This window comes from Opisthocomus hoazin, chromosome 11, assembly GCF_030867145.1.
Source record: "Opisthocomus hoazin isolate bOpiHoa1 chromosome 11, bOpiHoa1.hap1, whole genome shotgun sequence".
Classification (NCBI taxonomy): Eukaryota; Metazoa; Chordata; class Aves; order Opisthocomiformes; family Opisthocomidae; genus Opisthocomus; species Opisthocomus hoazin.
Genome location: NC_134424.1, coordinates 17,171,543 through 17,197,336, shown reverse-complemented (window position 1 = coordinate 17,197,336; position 25,794 = coordinate 17,171,543). Strand labels below are relative to the sequence as shown.

At 44.3% G+C, this 25,794-nt stretch overlaps 1 protein-coding gene across 6 annotated transcripts in view; it reads right to left on the bottom strand.

The window, feature by feature from the left end:
- POC1A (POC1 centriolar protein A) overlaps nucleotides 1-19,791 on the bottom strand; it is a 58,451-nt gene extending 38,660 nt beyond the window's left edge. For 5 of the 6 annotated variants that reach the window (XM_075432584.1, XM_075432581.1, XM_075432583.1 and 2 more), the window contains exons 1-7: nucleotides 19,717-19,791; nucleotides 18,333-18,417; nucleotides 15,772-15,943; nucleotides 12,497-12,676; nucleotides 11,280-11,387; nucleotides 9,793-9,908; nucleotides 4,432-4,565 (exon numbers count right to left, since the gene is read on the bottom strand). In XM_075432584.1, coding sequence (XP_075288699.1) covers nucleotides 4,432-4,565; nucleotides 9,793-9,908; nucleotides 11,280-11,387; nucleotides 12,497-12,676; nucleotides 15,772-15,943; nucleotides 18,333-18,417; nucleotides 19,717-19,734 — 813 coding nt within the window. In that variant the 5' untranslated portion in view covers nucleotides 19,735-19,791. Of the gene's footprint in view, nucleotides 1-4,431; nucleotides 4,566-9,792; nucleotides 9,909-11,279; nucleotides 11,388-12,496; nucleotides 12,677-15,771; nucleotides 15,944-18,332; nucleotides 18,418-18,824; nucleotides 18,854-19,716 lie in introns of those variants that run through there. The other variant, XM_075432586.1, reaches the window with a different exon arrangement.
- Between the last annotated feature and the right edge of the window lie 6,003 nt (nucleotides 19,792-25,794).

The window sequence follows — 25,794 nt, the reverse complement described above, 5'->3', positions numbered from 1 at the left end:
CAGAAGAAACAAGAGCCAGGCTGGAGAGGGTCCAGGAATAAACCGGAGGAGAGTATTTTCATGATGTACAGTCTGCACAATGAAAGGAGAGGCACAGTGGAAGGTAGCTGGAGAGACAAGTGGGATCAAGGATGCCAGCGGATTTTTTTCTTCCTCTCTCCCCTGGAAGAAACAAATGCATACCAGAGAGGAGCCAGATAAGAAATTAAGGGAGGTGCCAAGAGCTAGATGATGCAAATAGTTGAATTAAAGGAGAGCTTCCTGTCCCATGGCCCACAAAAGGAGATGTGAAGTGGGAAAATACAAGCCAGTATATTCAGTCTAACTCTCCTAGAATGAATTAACTACTGCAAAGAGAAAAAGGAGATACAACTGGTGACAAGGTCTGAGAAGCAAATCTGGCAGCAACAAGCACACCGAGATCATCAGTTCAAGGCATAAAAAAAAACCTAACAAAACAGAGCAGTTAGTGCCACTGTTCACAGTGCTTTCAACTGCTTCATGGCACAGGAGAAGAGGGCAAGTTACACTCGGACAGATGGACATTGAAATGACAGAGAGTAGAGGAGCAAAAGATGCAAAGAATAAGTGATCAAGACAATTACCCCAAAGGTTATGTGGAGAGGGGAAAAGGTGTCAGCACAGGCATTGTGCACTGGCAAATCAAGGACAAGAAAAGTGTTTAGATAAAAAGGGCAGACTCCTAGAAACTGCACAGTGGGGGTGATGACACAAAGGAGAGAAAGGGAGAGTGAAAGGGAACCAAGGAGAAAAGCACAGCAGACGGAGATGGCATGGCAGCAAGGGACGTTTTCATGCAGAATACCTCTGACAAGAAGTCACAGGATTCTCAGTCCACTGAGCTTTGAAAAACTCCTGTATCGCTACAGAGAGCAAGACTCATGCCTGCACCTTCCTTCACCAGGGAGTAAGGTCTACAGCTAACATGAGAAAGTTTATACTGGCACCTTATAGCTGAATCTTCAGTAGCTTTTTAACTCTCAAAATCTTCAGTTGTTTAAAAAAAAATAAAGCACTCATATTTCCTTTTAATACTCAGAAATGCTAATCTAAAATCAATTGCATGTTGTTTGCAACACACCCTTTTTCTCCCTTTGCTGGTCCAGTTCTGCACAACCCTGAGGCGTCCTCACACCCCTCAAAGACCAGGCCTGCACAGATGCTTAATGCCACCTAAGTAGAGCCAGCAGCAGACAGTAAAGCAGCACATTTGTCTCTTGTGCACCTGCTCAGGAGATCTTGCTCTTCAGTCAAAGCAGAGAGCACTTATGCCACCCAAGTAGGGGGAACGTAGCTACTTCATGGTTCAAGTCAAGGTTGCTTGGAGAAATGTAACTTTGCATTTTCTGTCTTCCTATTTATAAACATAACCATGTAGATGTTTTCTAAATATTTACTGAGAACTTCCATTCCACTAAGGAAGTCAGTCTGGAAATGCTCTAATCAAAGGGCAGACAAGCACTGTGTACATACCTGCTCTCCTCTAGCAATGTTCTGGAGGTGACTTACAGGCCCTAAAACATTTTGTTCTTCAACAATGATTCAGTACCAGAGGTGGACCTACATACCAACGCAGTATCTCATCTGTATGGAATTAGGCAAGAGTACTTCACAGCTTGAAGCACTCCAGAACTAAAATATGCAGCACAGTACAGAATGATTTTTTGCAGCTGCAAGATGTCAGCTCCAAGCTGCAAACTCCTGTCTCTAACGATCCTTCTGCTACAAGGGGGCCAAGCTACATTACAATTAAAGACAGCAATGTAAACTTGGCAATCCTCCCTGTGTAAACTACAGCTAATCAGCTGCTAACAAATTCCTGGCACTCCAGCAGTTGCGTCAAAGTATGTCTAAAGGACCTTACTTTTTTTTCCTTGAAGTGTCCACTCGCAAGCAGCCTTCCCAGAACAACGTAAGGGTAGGAACAAAGCCTCAACCAGCTTTCACCCACGCAAAGTCACAACTCGAGAATGTCTTCAGAACAGGCTGTTCATTTGGTGACTAACCTATAGCCCTCACTTAAAAAGGCAAATCTACTTAATGACCAAGAAAATCCACACCCGCTTCATTTTTAGCCACTTGGAGATAATGGCAGAAATCAGTGAGGCTGGAGGGGGGAGGAAAAAAAAGCCCTCAGTATTAAGTAGCCTGGATTTATTTATGTGCAGAACAGGGCAGAGGAAGCAGCCAGTGCAGGAATCCACCCCAGCTCAAGTACAGTTTCTGATGAAAGCAGGCCCTGTTGTCCCTGCCGGCTGGCTTACTGTGAATGAAGCACAGGTTATCGTACACTTTTAGTGGAAAAGCAAGGTATCTGTTAAATCAGGCATTAAAAAAAGCCAGCCCACAACAACACAGCAGATGCCAGCAGAGGGAACGCCAGCCAGGGCTATGCCAGGACTGGTTCACAGCCATCTCAGTGCAATACCCTTAAAGATGACCAGAAAGTACTACCAGCCACTTTTATACTTCTACTTACTTCCAAATCAAGAGAGGCATAATCCCACAATGGCAACTACCCTTCAGCTGTGCCAGTGTCAAAGCATCTCCAATGCCAGTTAGATGCCTAGGAGAGAGTGGCAGATTACAAACTGATCTGAAACAATGTGGAGGGAAAACATAATACATAGCTTTAATGCTACTTCTGAAGAGATGATTCTCTACCCAGGGAAATGGCGGAGTCACCATCCCTGGAGGTGTTCAAAAAACACGTAGAAGTGGCACTTCAGGACATAGTTTAGCAGGCACGCTGGTGTTGGGTTGACGGCTGGACTACATGATCTTAGAGGTCTTTTCCTACCTTAATAATTCTATGATTCACAAACCAATTGTTTCATAGAAGCCCTGAGTTAAGTACAGCATGAGCCTAAAGGGACTTTCTATTGTCTAATTCTGAATGCCTCCATCACCATAATCAGTTTTGGACTCTCAAAGCTAAACTCTTTGTGCCACTGCACTCGTTGAGGAACAGCCTACAGCTCAGAAGGGAAGAAAACTGAAAGCGGATTCAGTCTCCTGCTGAACAATAATCAGGTACATCTCTTCTTGAGGCAAGGATGAGAGGTGCAAAGATCCACTATCCCTCCACACTCACTCTTTTCCAGAAAGCTACTACCCAAGCACTCACTGTGCCAATTAACACAAAAGACAGATACGAAAATGGGATTAGGACAACAGTCAGAAGCTTTGCAGCCCCTATCCGATAGGAATATCCACTTAGCGGAGTTTTCAAAGTAATAAAATCTTACGCCGTCAGTGTTTACATGTTAGGACAGCCAGCATTTATTATCTTTCCCTCGTTCTTTTCAGTATTTGAAAGCTTCGCTCAGTTATAATCAGATCTTGCCATTAAGTAGAACTTTAGGCATGAGGTCATCCTGTTTTTCCATCAATATTACAAAAAAGGATAAAAGTTTATTAACACAAAGTATAAAAGAAGTTACGGAACAAACTTGACCTTTTTAGACATCAGACAAGGCAGTCACCAAACAAAGCCACAAAAAGCCAGAATTATCAGTTTTGCAGCTCACACAGTTACCATTATTGCCCAGAACCATCTCCACCACTCCCAACAGCACCAGGCTGTGATTTTTCCCCAGCTAGTTTTGATACTCAAGACTCAGCCCCCATTTTAACGGAGAGACAAGTGGGTTAAGAATTTCTGTTCTCTTTGTCCCTTTGGAAATGGAAACCTTTAAAGCAGGTCTGCTTCTTCACGCCTTTGAGCCCCACTCAGCATGGACAATGAAATTATTCTATCTTCATTTAACAGTTAAAAAAAAAAAAAGAGAGCTTCAAGCATTCATATAATTAACCTTACAAGCAACACACCCAGCAGCATAATACTAATAGGCCAGTCAGTTAAACTTAACCAACCATCAGCATTTATTACCTTTAATGATTTAATTTGGATTGTTACAATGGAAACATGTTCCCAAATCACATCCCAAAAATGTATTTTCTCCAGTTTACCACTACTGTCCCCAAGTCTCCTGCCAGGTGAATAGCATTTATCTTCACGACACTTCAGTCAGGGGGCAAAGTGTTATTTGAAGCACTCTAGAGAGCAACTCAGAGCCGTGGTACAGAGTGCACAACAGACCCAGGATTAGAGTCTGGGCTGCAGCTCTGACTGTGCCCCTGAGGACTTAGGCTTGCATCCTCAATGCTGGATCTCCCTTTCTGCCTCGTTTTCTCATCCTCTCCATTCCTGCCTCATCTCCTTTCCCCTCCATAGGCCTCCCCTTCAAAACAGTCATGATCTCAAAGCTTATTATTAATACTACCATCATCATTTTATGCAAGTAAGTTTTCAAAAGATTTTTGGCCACGAAGAACGCAAGGCTCGAGCACAAATTTGCCTAGTTTGTTACGGGTTTCTACATTACTGTATAAAAGGCTTTGTCTCACCTGGTGACCATGAAGAGTATACAGAAGTCTTCCTTCTAGCAAGTCCAGAATTTTAAGAGTTGAATCATTGGAAGCAGTTACCAGATAGTTTCCAGAGGGGTGAAAGGAAAGACTGTTTACCACAGCACTGTGCACTAAAGATGGAAAAAATGTACATAATAATCACCAAGTCCAGTTTACATAAGCCTAAGGCAAAAGAATAAAATAAAGTACAAGCGCATGCCAATTTTCTGTTATAAAGTTTAACAGGAAAATTCGTGGGGGAAACATTCCACAAAAACTCTTCAAAGCACTGGAGCACAAGGGCAGTATTCAATTCTCCTAAAAACAGGCACTACTTTATTGAAAGGAAAAAGGAAGCTTTGCCAATTATTCTGGGAGATTTAAGACTACGAAAGCTTCCCGTATAACCCCAAGATGTAACCATATGCACAAGTGAGCTATATGATTCTGTGAGAGTTGGACATTGACATATTTTAGTACCATGGAGTTGCTGTTCTTGCTCCCTAGTGATTCTAGAATAAAATCTATATGCTGGTACATTAAGGAGAAGACTGAAATTATGATGAAAGACAAACTCAAAGTTGGCATTGCACAGGTTCTTTTGGTTTACGACCCAACTCTAACCAAGACTGAGTTTCAGAGAAACTCGGAAAGAAGAACCAGCAACTTGAAAATCGTCCAGTATAAGCATTACTCCTTCAGACATCCAACTCACCTCACCAAAAACTTAAAACAAGTATGAATAGACAAACTATCAAGAGTGGGAACTTCAGTAAAGCAATCCTTCCCGCATGATGAAGCCCAAGAGTTATTTTGAAAAGATTTAGAGAAAATGATCAGGAAAAAAGTCACACTGCACTTTTAGGCTCTCTAACATTAAACATCTACCTAATGCAGGGAGGTTTTTTCCCTTTCCAAACTTTTACAAAACAGGCTATTGAACTATTTATTTATGAGAACACACAGTACTTCACATATGCACAGCTTTCTGAGCATATGTCACATTACAGAAGACTATGCTTGAAGATGGTTTTAACTATCCAATTATTCTTAATTTTACTAAGTGCCCTCCAAATGTTCTGGTCTCAAATCTACTACTACTAGCATATTCCCCCCCCTCAATTTATATTCCCTTGAGAGTCTACTGCACATTTCAAATCCAAACTACATGTTAAAAAACCCTCAATACATAATTTTAAAGACACTAGAAACAAATACTGTCTTTCGCAGGTGTGCATTTGAAGCAGAAATCTGAAATAACCTTGCTCAATTGTAAACCAGAATGTATTTACTTTTTGAACTTTCAGAAACACTAGACACCTCATCTTAAGCTCTGAGAACATAACTTCTCTTGACATGGATTATTAAAAACCAGAAGAAAACCTTAACTCAACACAGGTAACTTCCAAACAGTTATTCTTGCTGGTGAATATTGCCTCTATCACACTGCTAGATCTTTCTCTACCCTCCCCACCTCTGTATTACACTATGTATTAAAAGAGAAAAAGTCTACATGGAGTTTTTCCTAAATATTTCTCCTTTGAGAATATTGTTCTGAGTGTTATGTATTATTCCTCACCCCATTAGTGTCTACATTCAGATAAAATCAAACATTTTTTTGTCAACTAAGGCAAGTCTGAAAGGAATCACACCAGAAACAAAGTTAATGATATACCCTTCAAGTTCCAGACACTGAATAAAGTATTTCCACCTTCACTAAAAGACCTTTTCATAATGGAAAGAAATCACACAGGCTATAGCTGTGTAAGCAGTCGCAGCTACTGCACCAAGGACCTCTTGGCTCTCATAAGCTCAGAGAAAACTTCATCTCTCTTCTACCACAGCAGCTCATACCTCCTACACGACCATTCACAACACCTCTTCAAAAACTTGCCAACACATCCTGCAACCTCACTTTATTTCATGTTGTAAACAATAAATCCAGCACAGCACAAGGTGGCATCTCCCACAGACCTGTTGCTACAAATCTACCCTTCCACCAGCCAAGCTCCAGAAAAATAATGGCCATTTAAGGGCCTTCTACTGGGGGGTTAATCACAAAATTGAGTCATGCCAGCCTATATAGTGACTGAACATAACTGTCCTAAGTCTGGCAATGCTACTTTTATGTAACTGGTGAATGTAACCTCTTAATAACCAGCAGTCAGGAAAAAAATTAGGATGGACTTGACACAGCCACAGTTCCTAGCAAACAGATAACCACCATCCAGCCCCATCTGAACTGTATAAAAGTACCAATTGCTCTTTTTAAACAGCAATTTAAAAAAATGGTTAGAGCTGTTCCCATAGATTTGCAGAGGTGCCCCACACAGCTTTGCACAGGAAAAAATGTCAGGCAATAAACATTGGCCATCTTTGTAGGGGGATGATCTGCTGTACGAAAAAGTTAACGCCAAGTAAAACACTGCATAAAGCACCTGTCTGTTCTCCTGTAGAGTAAGCGTGACCAGACAATACTTTACATTGCTAGAAAAGCCCCACATAAACCACACAAAAGGTTTTGCAGTTTGCTCTCTACTTCCAACTTTCCTTTACAAGCGCCACCGTTGAACAAGTTCTGGCAACAAGAGCAACACCGTTAAAAGACTAATCAGTTTTGGAAGACAGCCCAACGTTAACACGCAAGAATCTGAAGCAGGGCTACTTATCTATTGACTCCTCGATGCAACTTCATCTTGAAAATGGATTCCCTTGAAATCCGGAGCACGGGCGCGTACGGAAGGCGGAGATGCCCTCTAGTGGGACTGAGCCCACAGCGTCGCATGGGAAAGCCACACAATTAAATCCAATTTAGCCAAAAGGCTTGTGTATAAACCCTCGGAAGAGCAGGACTTGCATCTCCAGAACATGTTAGAAATGCATCAGTTTGCAGTCACAGGTGCATGAAGTGACTGCACACAGCTACCAGTGCAATCTGAGGTTTCTTTGGCTTTTACGATTATTTCTAGTTTAAAGCTTAATTTGCAATTAGAATCTACACAGTATCTGTTGAAAATAACACTCATAACAGGAGAAGATCACTTCGATAGCAAGGGTGTCAGGCTAAAATGCCATTCAGTAAGGGTGAACTCCAAGACAAAAAAATAAACCTGGCAGCCAACCTAAACTACGTTAGATTCAGATAATTTAACAGCAGCAAGTGGAAAGCAGGAAGAGATTATTTTTGAGCCAAGTAATACTGTGGCTGGAAACACACACTGCAGATCTTGCCACTGTTAAAAAGCTCATGAAGTAGGTTAAAGGACAATCTGACATTGTTCAAGTATTTAAACACGTTACCTATTTTAGCAAAAAGACTTAAGAAAAGTGTTTCCAAGTTTTGGTATGGGTCACAAGTTAACAATACTTATTACACAGAATCATATTTCAGTATGCATCATTGTAATTGTACCAGCTCAATACTGACTAATTGGAACAACAGTCATGAAAAGGTTTGAGTTCCATTAGATTGTTAACTGTCAGAGAACTGGGAGTGCTTGTGAGTCCGTAAGAATAACTGAAGAAATAAAAAAAAAAAAATCACATTATATGAGAGTTGAAGTAGCTCAGGCAGCTTTACAGTTGAAAAAGAGTTCAGTGAGTGCTCGACTTGACTACACAGGCAGAATACACTTGAGAGGACCACTCCACAAGCCAGGAATAAAACACAGTGCAGGAGCAGGAAGCTGATGCCAGAAATAAGGAATACTATTTTTTTTTCTACGCAAGAAAAAACCCTGTTCCAATCACAGTTGAGTCACCATCAGTGCTTTATAGTCAGACTAGATGATTGTAACAGTGTTTCCATCTGTATGCAAAGAGGAAAAAAACAGCCATCTATACACAGCAGAATTAGGATAGCCCTCAAGTTTGCAGACTGTTTCTACTCCACAGCAACCTCTTTTTGGGGAGCTTTTATTTACTTTATGGAACCCAAAAGACTTTCATAATCTCAACAGCTTCTCTGCAGACAATCTGCATTTGCTTCAAGATTAGTAACTCCCATTGCTCTTATCTGCCAGAAGAGGTCTAATCTTTCACAGGCTGCTGTGAAGGAAGACAAATCAAAGAACTCTGCTCCTTAAACATCGCTACTCTTTCTCTGCCTTTCTATATTAAGGAAAACTAGAAAACTTGTATTGAGAGCCTCCAAATTCTTTCATCACCTTGTGAGTAAAGCGATACATAGCCAAAAACTCTTTAAAAAACAATTCTAGATACATAAAGCCAGGAGGACCAACAGCCTTAATTTAGAACTCAATTTTTGTCTCTTAATTTGCCAAGTTTGCAGAAATCAATTATCAAACCACTTCACTACCCTGCCATTTCTGCCTGGCATTCAGCTGCGAGGCTGTCACAGCAGGAACTGACAGCATCTGATGCAGATGGAAGAAAGAACAAGACACCAGGCTCCAGCCCCATATCTCTGCTCTGCTTCACTAGCATGTCAGAAGCAGTCTTCAAGAAAAGCCAACAAAGTTAAGTTTAATCAAGCTATCTGTACTGGAAACAGTGCTTGAGAATGTATGGATTTACAAAATACTACAGCAGCCCTAGAAATTGTTATTAGCAAAGTAAAGAAAAGCCACATTTAGGCTCAAGAAACTAACATGCACAAAACAGGACAATCAAACTCAAATAAGCCTGAAGGGATGGGAAAGCACCCTAACCCTATCCCATTCTACCAAACAGCAGCACTACTCAGTTTGACAGGAACAGAAGGTAAGGGGGGAGGGGGGGAAGATTTAGACTTCTAAATATAAAAGCTATCTACTCCAAGGACAAGTCATAACAAGGACAGAGCTAATTCTAGAAGCTGAAAACCAAACAGATACTGGAGAAGGAAGCATAAACATGGGTCATGGTATAGAATTGCAATTGCTTGATTTTAATTTTCCTTTTTTCTTAACTTTTCCTAATTTTCTCAAAGAACTTAACCTTTTGCTTTGCTGGAATGCATCTGACTCCTATGGGCTTACTCAGAGGCAAAGGCCATGTACATCCTTTTTACTGCACATCGTCTCCTAAAGAACAACAAATACGAGCCAAGTGGCATTGCAGAGAACACCTGTGCACACCTGCAGCACAGGATAACTTCAGCATCAGGGCTTTTTCACTTTTTGATAGTGGACAGGGGAGGAGAAATCAGAACAGAGGTGTTTCTCACCAATACACAAGAATCAGTTCTGCAGTTAACTCACAGCAAAGCATAATGTTTGGTGAAAAGCAGCTTCCACTGACAGTCCTAACCCAGTGCCTTTCTGGAAAAGCAGCAGGGATGGAGAAACAGTCCTTGAACTTCAGAGCAATTCATATCAATACGTGGAAAGGTCTGACTTTTCTAGGGTCTTAACTTGCCTTGATAATGTTGAAGAAGTCTGTTCATCCTAACGTCCCACACCTTCACTGTGTTATCTGTACCAGCCGCAGCAATGCATGTACCACTGGGATGAAAATCCACGTGATTCACAAACCTGTAAATTGCAGTTAAATCCAATTGTTTACACTCAACTCCTGCTATGGATCAAAAAGGTCTTTTCAAGAAGCCAAGCAACATCATGATGCATTGAACATTACGGAAAGGAGGAGAGAACCTGAAAATTTGTATTGCTGAATTTCTCTTAAGACCTTGCTTATAACCTCAAGTAGACTGCAGGAATGTATCTAAGCGTGCCACCTTCAGCATTTTGCATCACAGGTGTAGAGCTGTAGATACAAGCCTCCTGAAATCTGATGGATCCCACTGTCACAACAACATTTTCAAGCATTCATTTAATGTTTGCATAATATATGTCTTCTATTAAATTAACAGGGTTTCTAGAGTGGTGTGTACAAGACTGAACAGCCATTTTTCTTTCATTACACTTAACTAATTTTAAGATGGAACGTACTGAATTTGTGCCTGAAATAGTATGTTGCCACTTGGAAGGTAGCAAAGCTGAGACCAAATTTCTTTCCAGACCCATATGCAATCAATTCTTATTTTGAACACACAAGCACAGTAAAACCTTCAGTGAAGAGCATTTTGTAACTCCCTCACCCAATCCATGCAAGAAACTGGAGATAAAATTAGTTATCCTTTGAGTATTCTTGTAAGAAATACTGAAGAATTTAAGCATATAGTTTGTCCAAACGACCTACTGAAATATCTCAAGAGCATTGGAAAAAATAATGCTGTTCGAATTTGTCTTAATAGCATTGCATATTACCTGGAAAGAACATATCGTACTTAAAAATTCAATGCAGCAAGAAATTAGGAAGATTCCAGTCTCAATTCTCTAATGACTTGTTTTGTGTTTCTGGATAAATTAACTTTTTCCGTGGCTCGATATTCTCCATGAAGAAATCCCAATTCAACAGCTGTTTTTCTGAATACAAAGTGGTTTTTGGAATAACCTTGTTATTCAAAAAATCTGAGGATGAATCAAAAACATCCAAGTACCAATCTGGTAGTACACTTTTGCTCTTTTAATTTACTTCAACTCAGAGCAAAATGAAAAAGCTTAACATAGCTAGAAGAAGAAATAAATAATTTAAACATCTCCAAAAATAAATAAGCATGAAGAAACTCAGGCTTGACATATTTGACAGTTATCAAAATATAACCCTCAAGGTTCCAATCTTGAGAAGTCATAAAAATGTCAAAGCAATTCTGAAAGCTCTTTTTGCATCTCATCCTCTGCTGGCTGCTTTTATAATAGGTGCTAATGATTTTGTATGAGGTAGAAATAATTGCCAGGACAAGGACCTCTGACTGCAGCCACAAATCCAGGTGTATGTTCACCAGACATCCCCATTTCAGAAATCATGAGAAGGCTGGTTCTCGTGCACCGCCAGGTACTTACCCCCCATGCTCACAGAAGGAGTGTATACATTCTCTGCTGGTTTTATCCCACAGTTTCACAGTTTTATCATCGCTGGCTGACACTATCAATCGTCCATCAGGAGAGAATCTAAGATAAGAGTTATAGCAATTAAGAAATGCCCCCAAATAAAAGGTGTACAGGGTCAGCTGGATTTGGCCAGCTGTCAAGGTATGTGGCAAATACATCTCACTCTTCAAGAAGTCCACCTGGCATCAGTGAGACTGAAAATACCATCACTGTAAGCTGAGGGGGAAAAGCAGCAAGCCGTAAGTCCTCAAACTATCCCTATTTCCACAAGAACATGAAATAACCCTCAGGAAAGTCTTGAGTGACTTAAGAGCTCCTGTCCTACTTGCTTCAATTTCAGTGGATCTCAAGTTGTTTCTCTACTCTGATTCAAAACAATTCTTACCTTTATCACAAGCATTCAGAACAATAGAATTACTCCCAAGATAACAGCTGCAGCAAGAGAAGTCTCATCATCTGAGTGCCTTAGAAGAATGTATTAAGCTCCTATCTCAAAACTTCATACACAAGACAGATCAATTTCTCTTCAGATGCACACATTTTACAGGATCAGGACTTGAGTCCCTAACTAGATAACATCATCAGACATACTGGAAAAGCATTCTTTTAGCTCTGCTGTGGGCATCTGTAGTACTACCAGCCACCGCCACATTCAAAAAATATAATGAACTTTTCATCCACAGAGAAACTGTGGCTTTATCCTATATGCACATACACATAAAAACTCCTCAGAACAACTGAGATGGACAACTGAAAACCATCTCAGAGAGTTACTAGGAAATAATGGTTTTATTACAGCAGCACTTCCAGCATTTTGGAAGGAGTACAGGTGATCATTTTTAACTAGAGGCATGACAAGTCTGAAAGTAACTAAGCTCATTTTGCTTCTTTTAGCAACTTCAAGATGCAGAAGTCTCTGTACCAGGTAAAAGCAAAACACAGAACAAATCACTAAGCAGGAAAGTCTCCGCTTCGCAAAGATCACTGAAGAAACACAAAGTGGGTACACAACTATCATCTGAAGGGATCTCTCTGCAAGGCAGCAATATATTCCAGTCACTACAGACTTGAATCATCCTGAATAGAAACACATTACACAAGACCACAATATTCAGTCTCTGCTTTGAGGGAAAAATCCCTGTCTCTATTTGTCAGAAAGCCATACTCACCTGGCACAGCGGACCCAGTTTATGTGTTGACTAAGTGAAAATAGAAACTTCTGCCTGTGAACCGTCCACACTTTGATTGTTTTGTCATCGGAAGCTGTAACTAAGGACTGGCCATCGCTGGAGAAATTAACACTTCTTACAGTTGCCGTATGAGCCTTGAACACAGTAGATTCGCCTTTGCTATAAAAGAAGGAAAGAGCACTTTAAAACTACACAACAGGGCAGCAAAAACATTATGTACCTGAAAACACAAAGCTTCTGTATGCTGAGCACCACTTCTACAGGAACTGCATGTGCTTATATTAGGAAGAAAACATCGATCAACCTCAAGCAAACTCATGCTTCAGGAGCTATACAGAATACATAGCTAAAACCAGTTGCTCCAGTTCAACACTGGAGCCCAATCCAATAGGATACAACCCATGTTTCCTATAAAGGGGCAAAACTTGTATTGTTTATATGTGCAACAATTTAAAACAACATTTATGGAAACATCAATAAGAAAGATGCCAAGATTCCGTACTGTTACCAGCCCCTTTGCTGCAAGGCAGGTGAGGAGGAAGGCCAGTGCTTTCACAGCTCATCTGGGCAGAGCCAAGCAGGCAGCTACTTCACAACTGGTCCTGTAACAGCCCACACTGCAGCTGGACGCTTCTGATGCGGCATCACACAAGAAATAACACGACAGAATTCAGCATGCCTGATGTTGTACAACTTTGAGCAAGCTACCATTAGCTCAGTCAGGCAAGACAAAAGACAAGTTATTGATGTTCCTCTTTACCCACCATTTCCAAATAAATGGAAGACATTCTTCTTGCAAATTAATGCAAGGCATATTTACAGATCCAAAGTGCAACAGATTTAGAGATCCAACAGGCATATGGGACTCAGTCCAAAATACATTTCCAGCATGTACCAGGAGCTCCACATTCAGACAGAAGAGGACAACAGAAAGACGCAGTGGTTTGCTCCCTTCTCCATTAGGATTTAACAAGCTTGATACTGAGGCTAAGAACTACTAAAACTGTAAAGGCCAAAAGATCAAAATACTACATACCTTCCAGCAATATTCCCTCCCTCCTCAGAATAGGTCAGAGCTGTCTAGTTTTATTTAATCTTTTATCTGCCAGAAGGCAAGGAACAGTAAAGGTTACTTCTCAGGAAAGTTTTCTTTGTGCCCAAAACCACAGAACATCCCCAAGTCTGATAAAAACTCATACAGAAACATGAAATTACAAAATTCTGCCAGCACGGCTTATAAAAAACAAATACCAAATACAGAAATCCACACACCATTATAGCATTAACTCCTTCAGTAACATAGTACCCTTGAAAGGGACCACAAGTTTTCATATTCTTTGGAAATAAAGTCCTGGCCCACAGACTGTGGGACAGCTTCTCCCTCCCCTTTTAATACTGGCAAGCTGAAGGTCTCAAACCTAATTCAACATCAACACTTTTTTTTGTTATATTTACAGAAGGTAAACTGACAAAGAATACTAAACAAACACAGACTAAAGGTGCCACGCACCAAGGTATTCACAAACAGCATATCAATAACAACTCGCTTTCCAAACTGGCCCTTTTCCAACACAACAGCCATAGGTGCAGTTTAGACAACAGCGCTCACACGCCTAAGCAACCAAGACAGAATCACCCAACAAGTTCAGTTTTCTCAACACATCCCAATCCTTTCTTAAAACATATGTTAGCTTCCGAGAAACGTGTTTGTGCTATAATTTATTTTCAGCATTCCATGTTAGCAGGACAGCTCTGGAGATGGTAAAATGACACTGCCAGTCTCCTTCTTTATAGGAGATTGATGAGCAGCAAGTTTAAATTTTAATCATAATTCACCTTGTGCATTTTAATAATATATATGCTAACATGTCATTGTGATAATTTCTCCCAGGAAAGTCTAACTAAACTGAAATAATTGAAATTATAATCTGCAAAATTTAGTTCCATTTTACTATAAATTGGGACATTTAAAAGCACTTCTAACACAGATTTTAAAAAGTCATTTCCAGAACCTATCCGTTCCACGGCAGAGATTACTTATGGTTTAATGAATCAAAACACGCTTCCAATGGGTAATCATAACCCTAAGAACTCAACAAAAATATACAACTGGCAATGCTTTCCCAGGTTCCTGAAGTGACATGTTTATTTTAAAGTCAGGGTATGTTCTTTGTGTGATTTGAGAATGGTCTTTTATTTGTCACCACAATCACCAGGTCTGCTTCTCAACACAAGCCTTTAGTCTTTGATAGCAGCCATTTACAAGCTCTCAAGCAAAGGAACCTCCAATGCTTTTTTATATGCCTGTCCATTCAGAAAAAACAATGCCACTGTTTAGCGTGCGAGCTAAGACAGCAGACGAAACACTGGCAGTTGCTTTTTTGCATCTTGGCTGCAAAAAGCTTCTTATTACTTGCAGCAAGATTAAGTCTTCAAGCAGCCATTCTTCAGCGCTCTCCTGTTTGTGTTGTATTTCAATTAAGTGTTCCTTGCTGAAGCATATCACTGAAAACAATGCATCACAGAGTAAAACAATAGAAGTTGAGGTGTCTCAGGCAATGATCGCCAAGGACTTGACAAGTGTTAATGAGCTCAAGCAACTAAACTCTCCAATTAAAAACAGAAACTTCATAATTAGACTAAGGTACTGAAACTAAGTTTTTGCTAACCACATGCAAGCTCACAAATATGTCAATACATAATGCACAGTAGTCTTATCTTAGTAGTCTACCATCACTTACTATCAGTGGAACACAGAGCTAATAGTTTTAGACCAAGAAATAAAGGTCTAAGGCACCTAACCATTTTGTGGACTACAGCAAGCATGCAAGCCAGTAACCTGTTCTGTGAGCAGGCTGGAGGTATCTCCATCACTAATGCTCAACTTGCATTTCAGCATCTTGCTTAAGACTGGCAGAGACACAAAGGTTCTATTTGCTAGGAAGAGACAGACTGGGGAAGAAAGAGGAAGAAAAATCCAACACCTCACCACTGAGGAGTTGCATTAGTGACTTGTTATATTAGCAAAGGACATTAATGATGACTTTAAGCTTTGCAAAGAATCTCAATTTGGTTTCCAAAGCAATTTCAAGACCGAATTGCCTCTCCTCTATTACAGCTGTCACAAAATCATTCTTCTTTCCCTCATACGGATCCCAGCCCCATAGCTGGAGAACTGCTATCAAGAAACAAGGAGAAATCACAAACCATAGTTAAAAACATGAAGCGAGAGACAGAAGGGAACAGATACTTACACACTGGGAACCCATAAACGGACTGTTTTGTCTCTAGAGCCTGAAGCCACCAGGTGACCAGAAGGTGAAAACTGAACACACATCACTGCATCTTTGTGGCCCACAAAGCGATAGGCTCTCATCTGAGGCCTCATACTCCAGATCATCAGGCACGAATCCATTGAGCCACTTGCTGAAATAAAAAGGAAAAGCAAAACCACACAAAACCAAACTTGCATTAGTTCTCCTCCAATTACAGTGAGACTAAATTTCACACCCAGTTCACCATCACAGCTTCCAGCAATATCAAGTACGTTGTCCTTGAAGCTTCAGCAACTTACTGCATACTGTATATTTAATTCGTAATTCAAATAAAAAGTCAGTCATGCATTGGCTTGGATTGACAATTTACTTCCAAGAGCCAGGTCATGCAACAGCTACAGAGGCAAAAGCCACACAAGCTGAAAAACTTCTTCCAAGTAAATACACTCGAAGGAAACACATAGAAGGTCTGCAAATGAAGGTTCTCTCACCACTTTTTACTGGGAAGCAGAGGCAGTCATCAGCTGCAGCAGGTTAAATATCAAGTAACACACTACAGAACAAGCAGAGAAGCCCTGTGAGCTGGTGACTTCAAGGCAACCCAGCTACATCTCCCTCATCGCAAAACATTGATCAAAGTCAGCACAGCAGCTCTTAACAGTGTATGAAGAACACAAGCTTGTAATGTGATTAGAGTAATGTTCAGTTTGCTATTAGTAGGAAGGGTCAGCGGGACTTGATGGTAGTTATGAGAGGCTTTAAGGAACTATGGATGGAGATGGAGTCCCTCCATCTACTCACGCCCACTCTTCCACTCATGCCTACCTCTATATTCACCCATGGGAATAAAAAACAACCAGCCACCAACCACAACTTACCTTTAATCCTGGGCGTCTAAGAAAGGAGTGGAAGAGGGCAAATGCATGCCCCAAAGGCATGGAAGAGAAAGGGCTGGAGGGAGGCCCCAGAGGGCAGAGACTCTACTTGCAGGAAGGTGGCCATTCTCTAGGACAGATGCTGCTTTTTCAAGATGTCCCTCCACAGCAAGATCAAAGGGTCACTTAGGTAGAAGGCAGAATTCAGGTGCACACACTACATCCATTCAAAGCACAACTGACAGCTCACCTCCATGACACTGAACTTCATCCAAACTACATTCCCCTCCCTGCCTGACAGGAGCCATACCAGTCCCTGCCAAGAACACCAGGCAACCAGTTTCCCAAACACAAGAGTAAATTCCACTTCAGTCTAAAGCTCCCCTGCCCAGTACTTCAGTATGATATCGCTTATATGTGACTTCAAGACTCGCCTGGACAAGGTCCTGTGCAGCCTGCTGTAGGTGAACCTGCTTCGGCAGGGGGGTTGGACTAGATGACACACAGAGGTCACTTCCAATCCCTACCATTCTGTGACTTGTTGGCAATAGCTATTCTCCTTATTGGATTGGGCAAGCAATGTATGAAATAAAAAGACTGAGTCCTCTAGGTTTGGTTGTTTTATTTTTTTTTGGGGGGTGGGGGGTGGAAGAACTTTAATATCTCCTAAGAGTCAAGTGCACAACTGACCCAACAGTACCTAAAAAGAAACATTCTTAGAATTTTTTCCCTCTAACTGATCTTATTTACTAAAAATATCAAGAGCAACTATTTCATGGTCTAGATGGAGGCAGCAAAGGCCCAGATACTACTTCTGAAAAGCCAATGAAAAGCAATGCTAAATTACATTCAGAGCACCCTTGCTGAACCGAGATCTGCACTGACTGGATAAAGCTTTAGGGATACAGAAACAGCATCACAGACACAGAGCAGAGTGAACTCTTGCTTTGCAATCAAAGATGCAGAAATTGGAAAGGAAAAGATAGCAGACAACAATAAAAACAGCAGCAGGGAGAGAAGGGGTCCAAGACAAGTTTAATTCATTTTCACTTCCTCGCAGCTTCCACAGCGTGGTGTAGGTTGCAAGATCCAGAACAGGATTCTCACCTGATAGACTACTGCATTTCTATTTACTCATGCCTACTGCCTACCAGGTGTATTGCCTCAAACTATCATCTCTCCCAGCCAAAGCAACGTCCACCACACCACACAGACTGAAGAGCAACTTCACCAACAGCCAGAAACTCTCCAGGTTCCCACTCAATGCACACACAGCGGATTACTGAATAGCAGCTATGACACAAGCCTTGACATAACCACAGGCAGCTGTCTAAAGGGGAGAAATAGAAGACAGAGGAGAAAAAACTAAGGTTTTACCTTAAATTGACTGCATGGTAAAGCCAGGTTTGGGAAGTGATAAACAATGGTAGACATCCCTAAAGCTCTAGCAGGGTGCACACAACCTGTCATCCCTATGGTTCAACAACGGGACTTTTTTCAAAGCACATAAGAAATGTTCATCCTGAATTTTTCGAAAATCTCTTCATCATGAAAGCAAGTTCTTTGCTCTTGTAGAGCTCAGTACCTCCATTACTCCCTCCATTTAACAAAAACAGAGAAGCTCTTTATTTATGATCCAGCCATCAAAACACAGAGACAATTTACCCAATTGCTTCTTATTGAGACTGAAGTCCACACTAGTGACAGCATCTCTGTGGCCTTTGAAGTGTCTCTCCAGGGATGGATCTTCCTAGAAGACAATAATGTTCAGACATTACATATTACGAACCATCTTCATGCAATAAAACAATTTTATTTTTACAACAAGTGAATCAACCTACATATTCATCCCACAAAAGCCAGGTAGAGATAAGAACTCTGTGCAACACAAAATGCAAATTTCACATGTATCAGACTTATCCAAGCTGACAACCTCCCTGGATCTTGGGTGACTAGCACAAATTATTCGTGCATTTTTAAGACATGCTGCCGGTACAGAGACACCAAAGCTGACTTTGGAACAGAGCAGCCATGTTGACGACGACCTGAGCAGGCAGTCAAGCTCAGCTTTGCTCTGACAGCTGCTCTTCTCAGCCCAGGTGTGGCCAAGAGGCCACTGTTCACAAAGAAGAGACAAATTTGCAAGACTTAACAAACCTGTTGAAACAGACAGGCAGAATCAGAACTACAGCAAAACAGACTGACCCACGGCCAAGCAAAGCCTGAGGTCAAGAAAAAAAAAAAAAAAAGAAACCAAAAAACACTTTGAACCATTACAAGAGGTTGTAACAGTTGAAAATTGTCCAGATTTCAGAATGGGCTGAGCAGCCCCCAATGCCCGCTCTCACACACACGGCCTCTGCCTGTCTGGCAACCCCCACCACAGCCTGCTCCCCCCAAGGACTTGACCACAGCCCCAGCCCGCTCAAACAAGCGCCCAGCCCCAGAAGAACAGGGCTGACCTCCCTCTCCCCAATACTCAGCACCAGCCCTCCCCAGACCCAGAGCTCCCCCCACAAGTCTAGAGGTGCCCCCACACACCAACACAGATCAATCCCACCTGCAGTAGCACCCCAAGACCCAGGGCTGCCCCCCAGTCCCTCTGGAGACACCACCCCACAGCCCAAGCCCCAGCAAGTCGCTGCTGCACAGCCCAGCCCTAGCAGCACGAAGCCTCCCCTAAACCCAGGGCTGCCCCCCACCACCCACCCAACCCCTGAGCCTCTCAGGCCTTCCCCCGCGCAGCCCAACCCCACACGCTTCCCCAAGGCCCGGCTCCAGGCCTGCCTCCCCCCCCCACCAGGCACCGCCTCATCCGAGCCCAGGGGCCACAGGCACCCCCCCCAACTCCCCACCCGGCCCCAGAGGCCGCGGCCCCCCCTCCAGCACCCTCCCAGACGCCCGGGCTGCCCCAACCCAGCCCCAGTGGCCCCCCAAGCACTCCCCCTCTCAGCGGCACTAAACCCCACGGCCACAGCAAACCCCTGCCCAACCCCAACGGCACTAAACCCTCCAGCTGCAGCAGGCTCCGGCCCGGCGTCCCCCTCACCCTGCAGCCTGCGGCCATGACACCTCCCGCGCACCACAATTCAGTTCCCGCGCTTCCCGCGCCCCGTAGCAACGGTTCCGCCCTTAAGGGGGCCGCGGCGCCGCGCCGGAAGAGGCTGGCGAGTGCACTTCCGGCCGTGGGCGGGGCCTGTTCGCTGAGGGGAGCCGCCATTACAGGGCCGGAACCCGCGGACCTGTCTGTTGCCTTGGCGACGTCCATTAGCTATATGCTAATAAGGCGAGCTAGCAGTGAAGAATCGGGCTATAACTTAAGGACCGTCAGTAACTGCCGAGCAAGTGCTGGAACAGCAGCCGGTGCTGCAGGCGGGGAGCGCCGGGGGGTCGCAGACCCGCTCAGCCGAGGCCCCCAGCCCCCTGACACGGCAAAGCGAGGGGCTGGCAGGGACACCAGGCCTGGGGGGTTCTCGGGGGACACGAGGCCGCGGAGGGCACAGCGAGTAGGGGCGTTCGTCCCCAAAGGAGCGCCGGAGACCCTCTCAGACCCCCGTGCAGGCGCTTAGGGCTTTGCTGGCTCAGCGCAGTGAACGTGTGTTAGACTGGCGCAATAACTGTGTTAGTTAGGTGGGGCTTCGCAAGTCTTGGGTGTAAATGTCCAGTGAAGATTCCCAGCGGTGTGCTTGGTTTGCGGAATCCCCCACCTCGCACCCTGTGCAGAGTAGAACAATGTCGCTTCTCTAAACCTACTTTGTGTGTTTCAGGGGTTATTTTCGATTTCAGGCGACACGTCCCCCTCATCCTGCCAGTCAGGCTGTAAAGCAAGCCGGGTTGGAAGCGAGGGGAACGGGCCTCGCGGGCCTTGCTGTGACAGCCAGCTCCCCTCAGCACAGCTGGCCCTGCCTGAGGGTGCACACCAGCGTTAGAAGATTGTATCTCCCTCCCTCACCACTACATCAGCCAGTCTTTAGCGTATGAAAGCATATTAGCTTTGTTGATATACATTGCTTCAGATTATACACTGCAATGTAAGGAGGCAGGGAAATTTTACTGGAGACTCTGGTGTTGTTCGTACTTAAATGAAACAAACCAAAGGACGGCCCAGCCCCACGCATACTGCTTGCGCTCTGTGGAAGCTTAGAGCTGACCGTGAGGGATAAAGGATTACCCTGGACAACCAAGGCAACACTGGTGACCCAGCCCCTCTGTGACGGCTTTGAAACCCTCCCAGCGTCACACACAAGTACCTCCAGCAAGACCAACTCTAGGGACATCTGGATCCTGTGGGCGATGGTCTACTGGTTCAAGAGTGTTTGCATGCCTGAGAAGCTCTCCGTTTCGCCTGGCCCTTTGAGTTACTGGGTCTGAAGAGACACATTCCTTCCTCAGACGTGGCCTTTCTGCCCACATAGCTATGGATATTGCATCTATAAATCTGAAGCGGTTTCCAGCATCACTTAATCTGTTCCTCATTAAATTCTTCAGCATTTGACTATTAGCTTCTCTTTCTCTGCACGGAAATAAATCAGAACACAGAAAAGATGCTAAATATGTGCGAGGTGCTAAAGAAGCCTTGTACAACCCATTTTAGAGAAATACGAATCCAGAAACATCTTGTGGTTGCACTCCCACTTGCAAAAGCAGGAAACAGGAACATTTGCTTTTATTGAAGGTTTTCACCACCCAAAACCAAAACCGACCCACCTGCTAGATGACAGAGCAGCAGCATCTGTGGTGGCCATGGATGGCTACTTCACCTGCCAGGTCCTCAGCCCCGGGGTGCCACTACACAACACCAACACCCAGAGGAACCAGTGGCCCACTGGTGAGACATTCACACCTGCAGCAGTAGAACAAATGTCAAAAGAAAAGGAAGCGTGGCTCCTGCTTTCCTCCCGATGACCGCCGGAGGGCAGGCGGAGGCCTCGTCCAGCCCTCGGTTTTCTAGATACAGATATAAGCAGGAAAATGGCATAAAATGCAATAGCATTTTATTCAAGATGAATGATGCCAAACTAACCAGCTTCTTTATTAAGACTGCCATAACTCTGGGCGAAAAAAGCATGGAGCTAGCCTCTTTCAAATACCACTTCCCAGCCTGCAACCAAGACATTATGTAGTCATTCTCAGCAAGTCCTTCCCTGGGGTTATCTGTATGGCCATGAATCAGGAAGAGAGCAGAAGCCCCAGAGTCTGCCATCTCTATCACAACGACAGAGCCCTGCGTTGCCAGCCCGGCCAGGGCTGTGGTCTCTGCCACGTTAGGCAGCAAAACTGTCATACAGCATCAGACCCACCCAGAATTCAGGTGGGTCATTCTTGCATGAAATTACAGCTAACCTTTGACTTCAAGCCCAATTCAGAGAGCCCTGAACTTCTCACTAGAGTGAGTGGGTCTATGTTTAGCAACTAAACTGAATGTTTACCACTTCTGTATTGCAACCCCCAGCTCTCACGTGTCCTGTTAATATTTAAACTGCTGAGCACATCAGCCTCTAGACATACTTCTGCAGTTTAAAGAATATGCCAACTGGAGGACAGTGTGCTAGGTTTCAGAGAGCCACGATGAGACTCTCTTCCTGGAAAAGCTGAGGTTCTCAGTGAGTGGAAAGAAGTATTTGCCATCTACAGAGGAAACACCAAGAGATGTGGAGTTGGTCAAGGCAATGTGCACAAGCTAAGATGGAACCAGCGACCGCACCCAGGTCTCCCAGTCACTAGCAGCACTCCCAGAACAAGGTCATCCTGTCTCCATGACCACCGTGATCCCAGCGTGGGTCTTCCCCAGCTGTTTTGTGTCCCATCCCAATATGCACTAGAGATGGAGGCAGGGGCCTTGAGCAACCAACCCAGCAATGCTTGGGCTTATGTCAACCCAACTGCTGGGACAGGACACCCACTCTGTTATTGCCACTTTGCATCCAGAGAGCACAGGAGGGATTTAGGCAGCCTAAGCAGTTAGCTACAAGGAGTCAAAAATTGCAGGTGAAGATCAGTCTAGTCCAGAGACTTGCTGTCCGTAAATCCCTCACTGCTGCTGTGGAAGGAGGCAGCTGCAGTCAGCTTAGGTCCACCAAGGTGCTCAGCTGACAGCAATGACATGGTCCCATTGCTTCCATGGGGAGATGCTGCTTTACATCAGCTGAAGATGATTTTTGCTCTTACTAATGACTTCGTCCTCCCATGTGTGCCAAACCCATTTATTTATAGCCCACATTTTTTTTTCTCCCACCTGCCTTTGTGCTTATTTTCCTCTCTTATGGAGTTAAGAAAAAGATGGGAGAAAAAAATATTTTCCTCAGGTAAATCTCTCATTGACCTAAATGCAAATTTGTTCAAGCAAATTCAGAGAGCTTTGATCCTGTATGAGTAAGAGGGAAAAGGGGAGGGGAGCAGACTCTGCTGCTATCAGAACGGATCTTTACTGCTGCGTAACAACTAGGCAATGAAGCAAAAGCCACCAGAGTTTAAAGAGGAAGCTCAGCCAAAGGTCACCTGGCTGTCCTAGGTGCTTGTTACCAGAGCCTCGAGAAGAGGGAGGAAGGTGCCATGAGCTGATTATAGCAGCAGCTGGAATAGGCTGACAGGGCTGGGGGAGCCTGTCCCCCCCTCCCCAGCACTCGGCATGCAGGGGTGCTCTGCTGCTGTAAAGCAAAGGGTCGGCAGAGCCCGGGCTCTCGAGCTGCTCAAGCCACTAAGGGAAAATTTGTCTGTCAGATCCAACGCATCTGCTAGGCAGAGAGCCAGAAAGTGCCTTGTTAATTGCAGCACCATACTTTATTTGCTGCTTTGTCTTTGCATGTCATTTGAACTACTTTCACTGCTCATCTGTGTAGCTGAAGTGGTAAGGGAAAGGGTGACAAGGGGACAGAGACATACTGACACTGGGACATATCCTGGAGTGCTGGAGGAATGTACTGCTGCTCCCTGGCTGAAGCTATGCAGGTCTTCAGCCATCCAAGAGTATTGGAGGGAAAGGAGCTCATACACACGTAGTTTCCAGAACTGGCCTAAAGGAGCAGAAAGATTCAGGAGTGAGAAATCCTGGCAAGCTGGGTTCAGCCAGAATCCCATCAGCAGCTTGCTGGGAATCGGAGAAGTTGTCTCTGACCACTTATGTTGGTTCTAGTGTCTTAAGCCACCTTAAGATCTTCAAATCTGTTACACGAATGTAGATCAAATCCACCTTTAAAATATCTCCCAGTACAGGTGGCCCCAGACATGGAGCAACAGCTCCATGGACATGTGCTCCTCTTTTGTCCATAGGTTTCCCTGTCTGCAGTATGAATAATCCCTCTCTTCCCCACATTACCAGCTAGCCCCAAACTCCTTGGTTCCAGCAGCATCTTTGCTTTATCAAAATTTAGGTGGTTGCTAAGAGAGTCCCTCTGCTCATCCTGCTGACAAAGGGCAGGCAGCTGCCTTCAGTTCCTGAACTTTCTCTGCTGTTGCCTGCAGGTGTGAGCAGAGTTCAGACTTCACTGAACTCATGATTGCATCAACCCAGAACTCAAAGAGCATGGAGACCGGTACTAGGAAAGTGCTGGCTGAGTTCGCAGGAGTGAAGCCAAGACCTCTGGGACATGGAACTCCCCACTCGTGGGGCATGGGCCCGGCGTCCGCACCCAAGGTGGGCATTGCTGCACAGACCCTGGCACTGGGACAGGCCTGGCCAGAGGCGGTACAGCACCACTCACCTCATAAACCAGAAAGGTATTACCAGCCTGAGCAGTGCTAGAGGAGCACGCTTCGAGTTCTTCATCTCGCTCCGTTAGGTTGGTTTTCAATCAACGTTGATCACTGGGCTGGATCACATGTGGCCTTAACTTTTCAGCCTATAATCTTGTTGAAAAATCTTTGTCACAAAATATCCAAAGACAGAGTCCTCACTCTGCAGATTAGGGGAGATCATCTGGTTCCAACCCCCCTGCCATGGACAGGGACGCCTTCTACTACACCAGGTTGCTCAAAGCCCCATCCAACCTGGCCTTGAACACTGCCAGGGAGGGGGCAGCCACAGCTTCTCTGGGCAACATGTGCCAGGGTCTCACCACCCTCAGAGTGAAGAATTTCTTCCTTATCTCTAATCTAAATCTGCCCTCTTTCAGTTGAAAGCCATCACCCCTTGTTCTATCACTCCATGCCCTTGTAAAAAGTCCTCTCCAGCTTTTTTGCAGGCCGCTTCAGGTACTGGAAGGCTGCTCTGAGGTCTCCCTGGAGCCTTCTCTTCTCCGGGCTGAACAACCCCAAGTCTCTCTGTCTGTCTTCAATAGGAGAGGTGCTCCAGCCCTCTTATCATCTCTGTGGCCCTCCTCTGGACTTGCTCCAACAGGTCCCTGTCTTCTTATGTTGGGAGCCCCAGAGCTGAAAGCGGTACTCCAGGCTGGGTTTCTCCAGAGCAGAGTAGAGGGGCAGAATCACCTCCCTCGACCTGCTGGTCATGCTGCTTTTGATGCAGCCCAGGATATGGTTCTGAGCAATGTAGGCTGCAAGTGCACATTGCTGGGTCATGTTGAGCTTCTTGTCAGCCAACACCCTCAAGTCCCTCTCCTCAGGGCTGCTCTCAATCCATTCTCGGCCCAGCCTGTATTTGTGCTTAGGATTGCCCCGACCCAGGAGCAGGACTTTGCATTTGGCCTTGTTGAACTTCATGAGGTTCACACAGTCCCACCACTCAAGCCTGTCCAGGTCCCTTTGGATGGTGTCCCTTCCCTCCAACATGTCAACCACACCACACAGCTTGGTGTTGTCAGCAAACTTGCTGAGGGTGCACTCAATCCCACTGTCCATGTTACCGGCAAAGATGTTAAACAACGCCAGTCCCAGTATCGACCCCTGAGGAACGCAACTCATGATTTCATCAGGTGCATTTTGGTCAGACCTGTGTTCCCACTTCGGTTTACTTCTAGAGGAGTTTATGGAAACGTAGGAAGGTCTCAAAGAATGTGCAAGATCTCTGATTTCTAGGAATCTCAGCTTGACTGTTGGGTGAAATGATTCAAGTGCTCATGGACCCGTTGCTTCTACTTTGATAAGTGAAAGTCTCCTGAGCCTATGAGGTCAGTCTGGGCTTCCGCTGTACAAACAGGACAGGACAACTGGAAGAGGTTTATTATCCAAACAG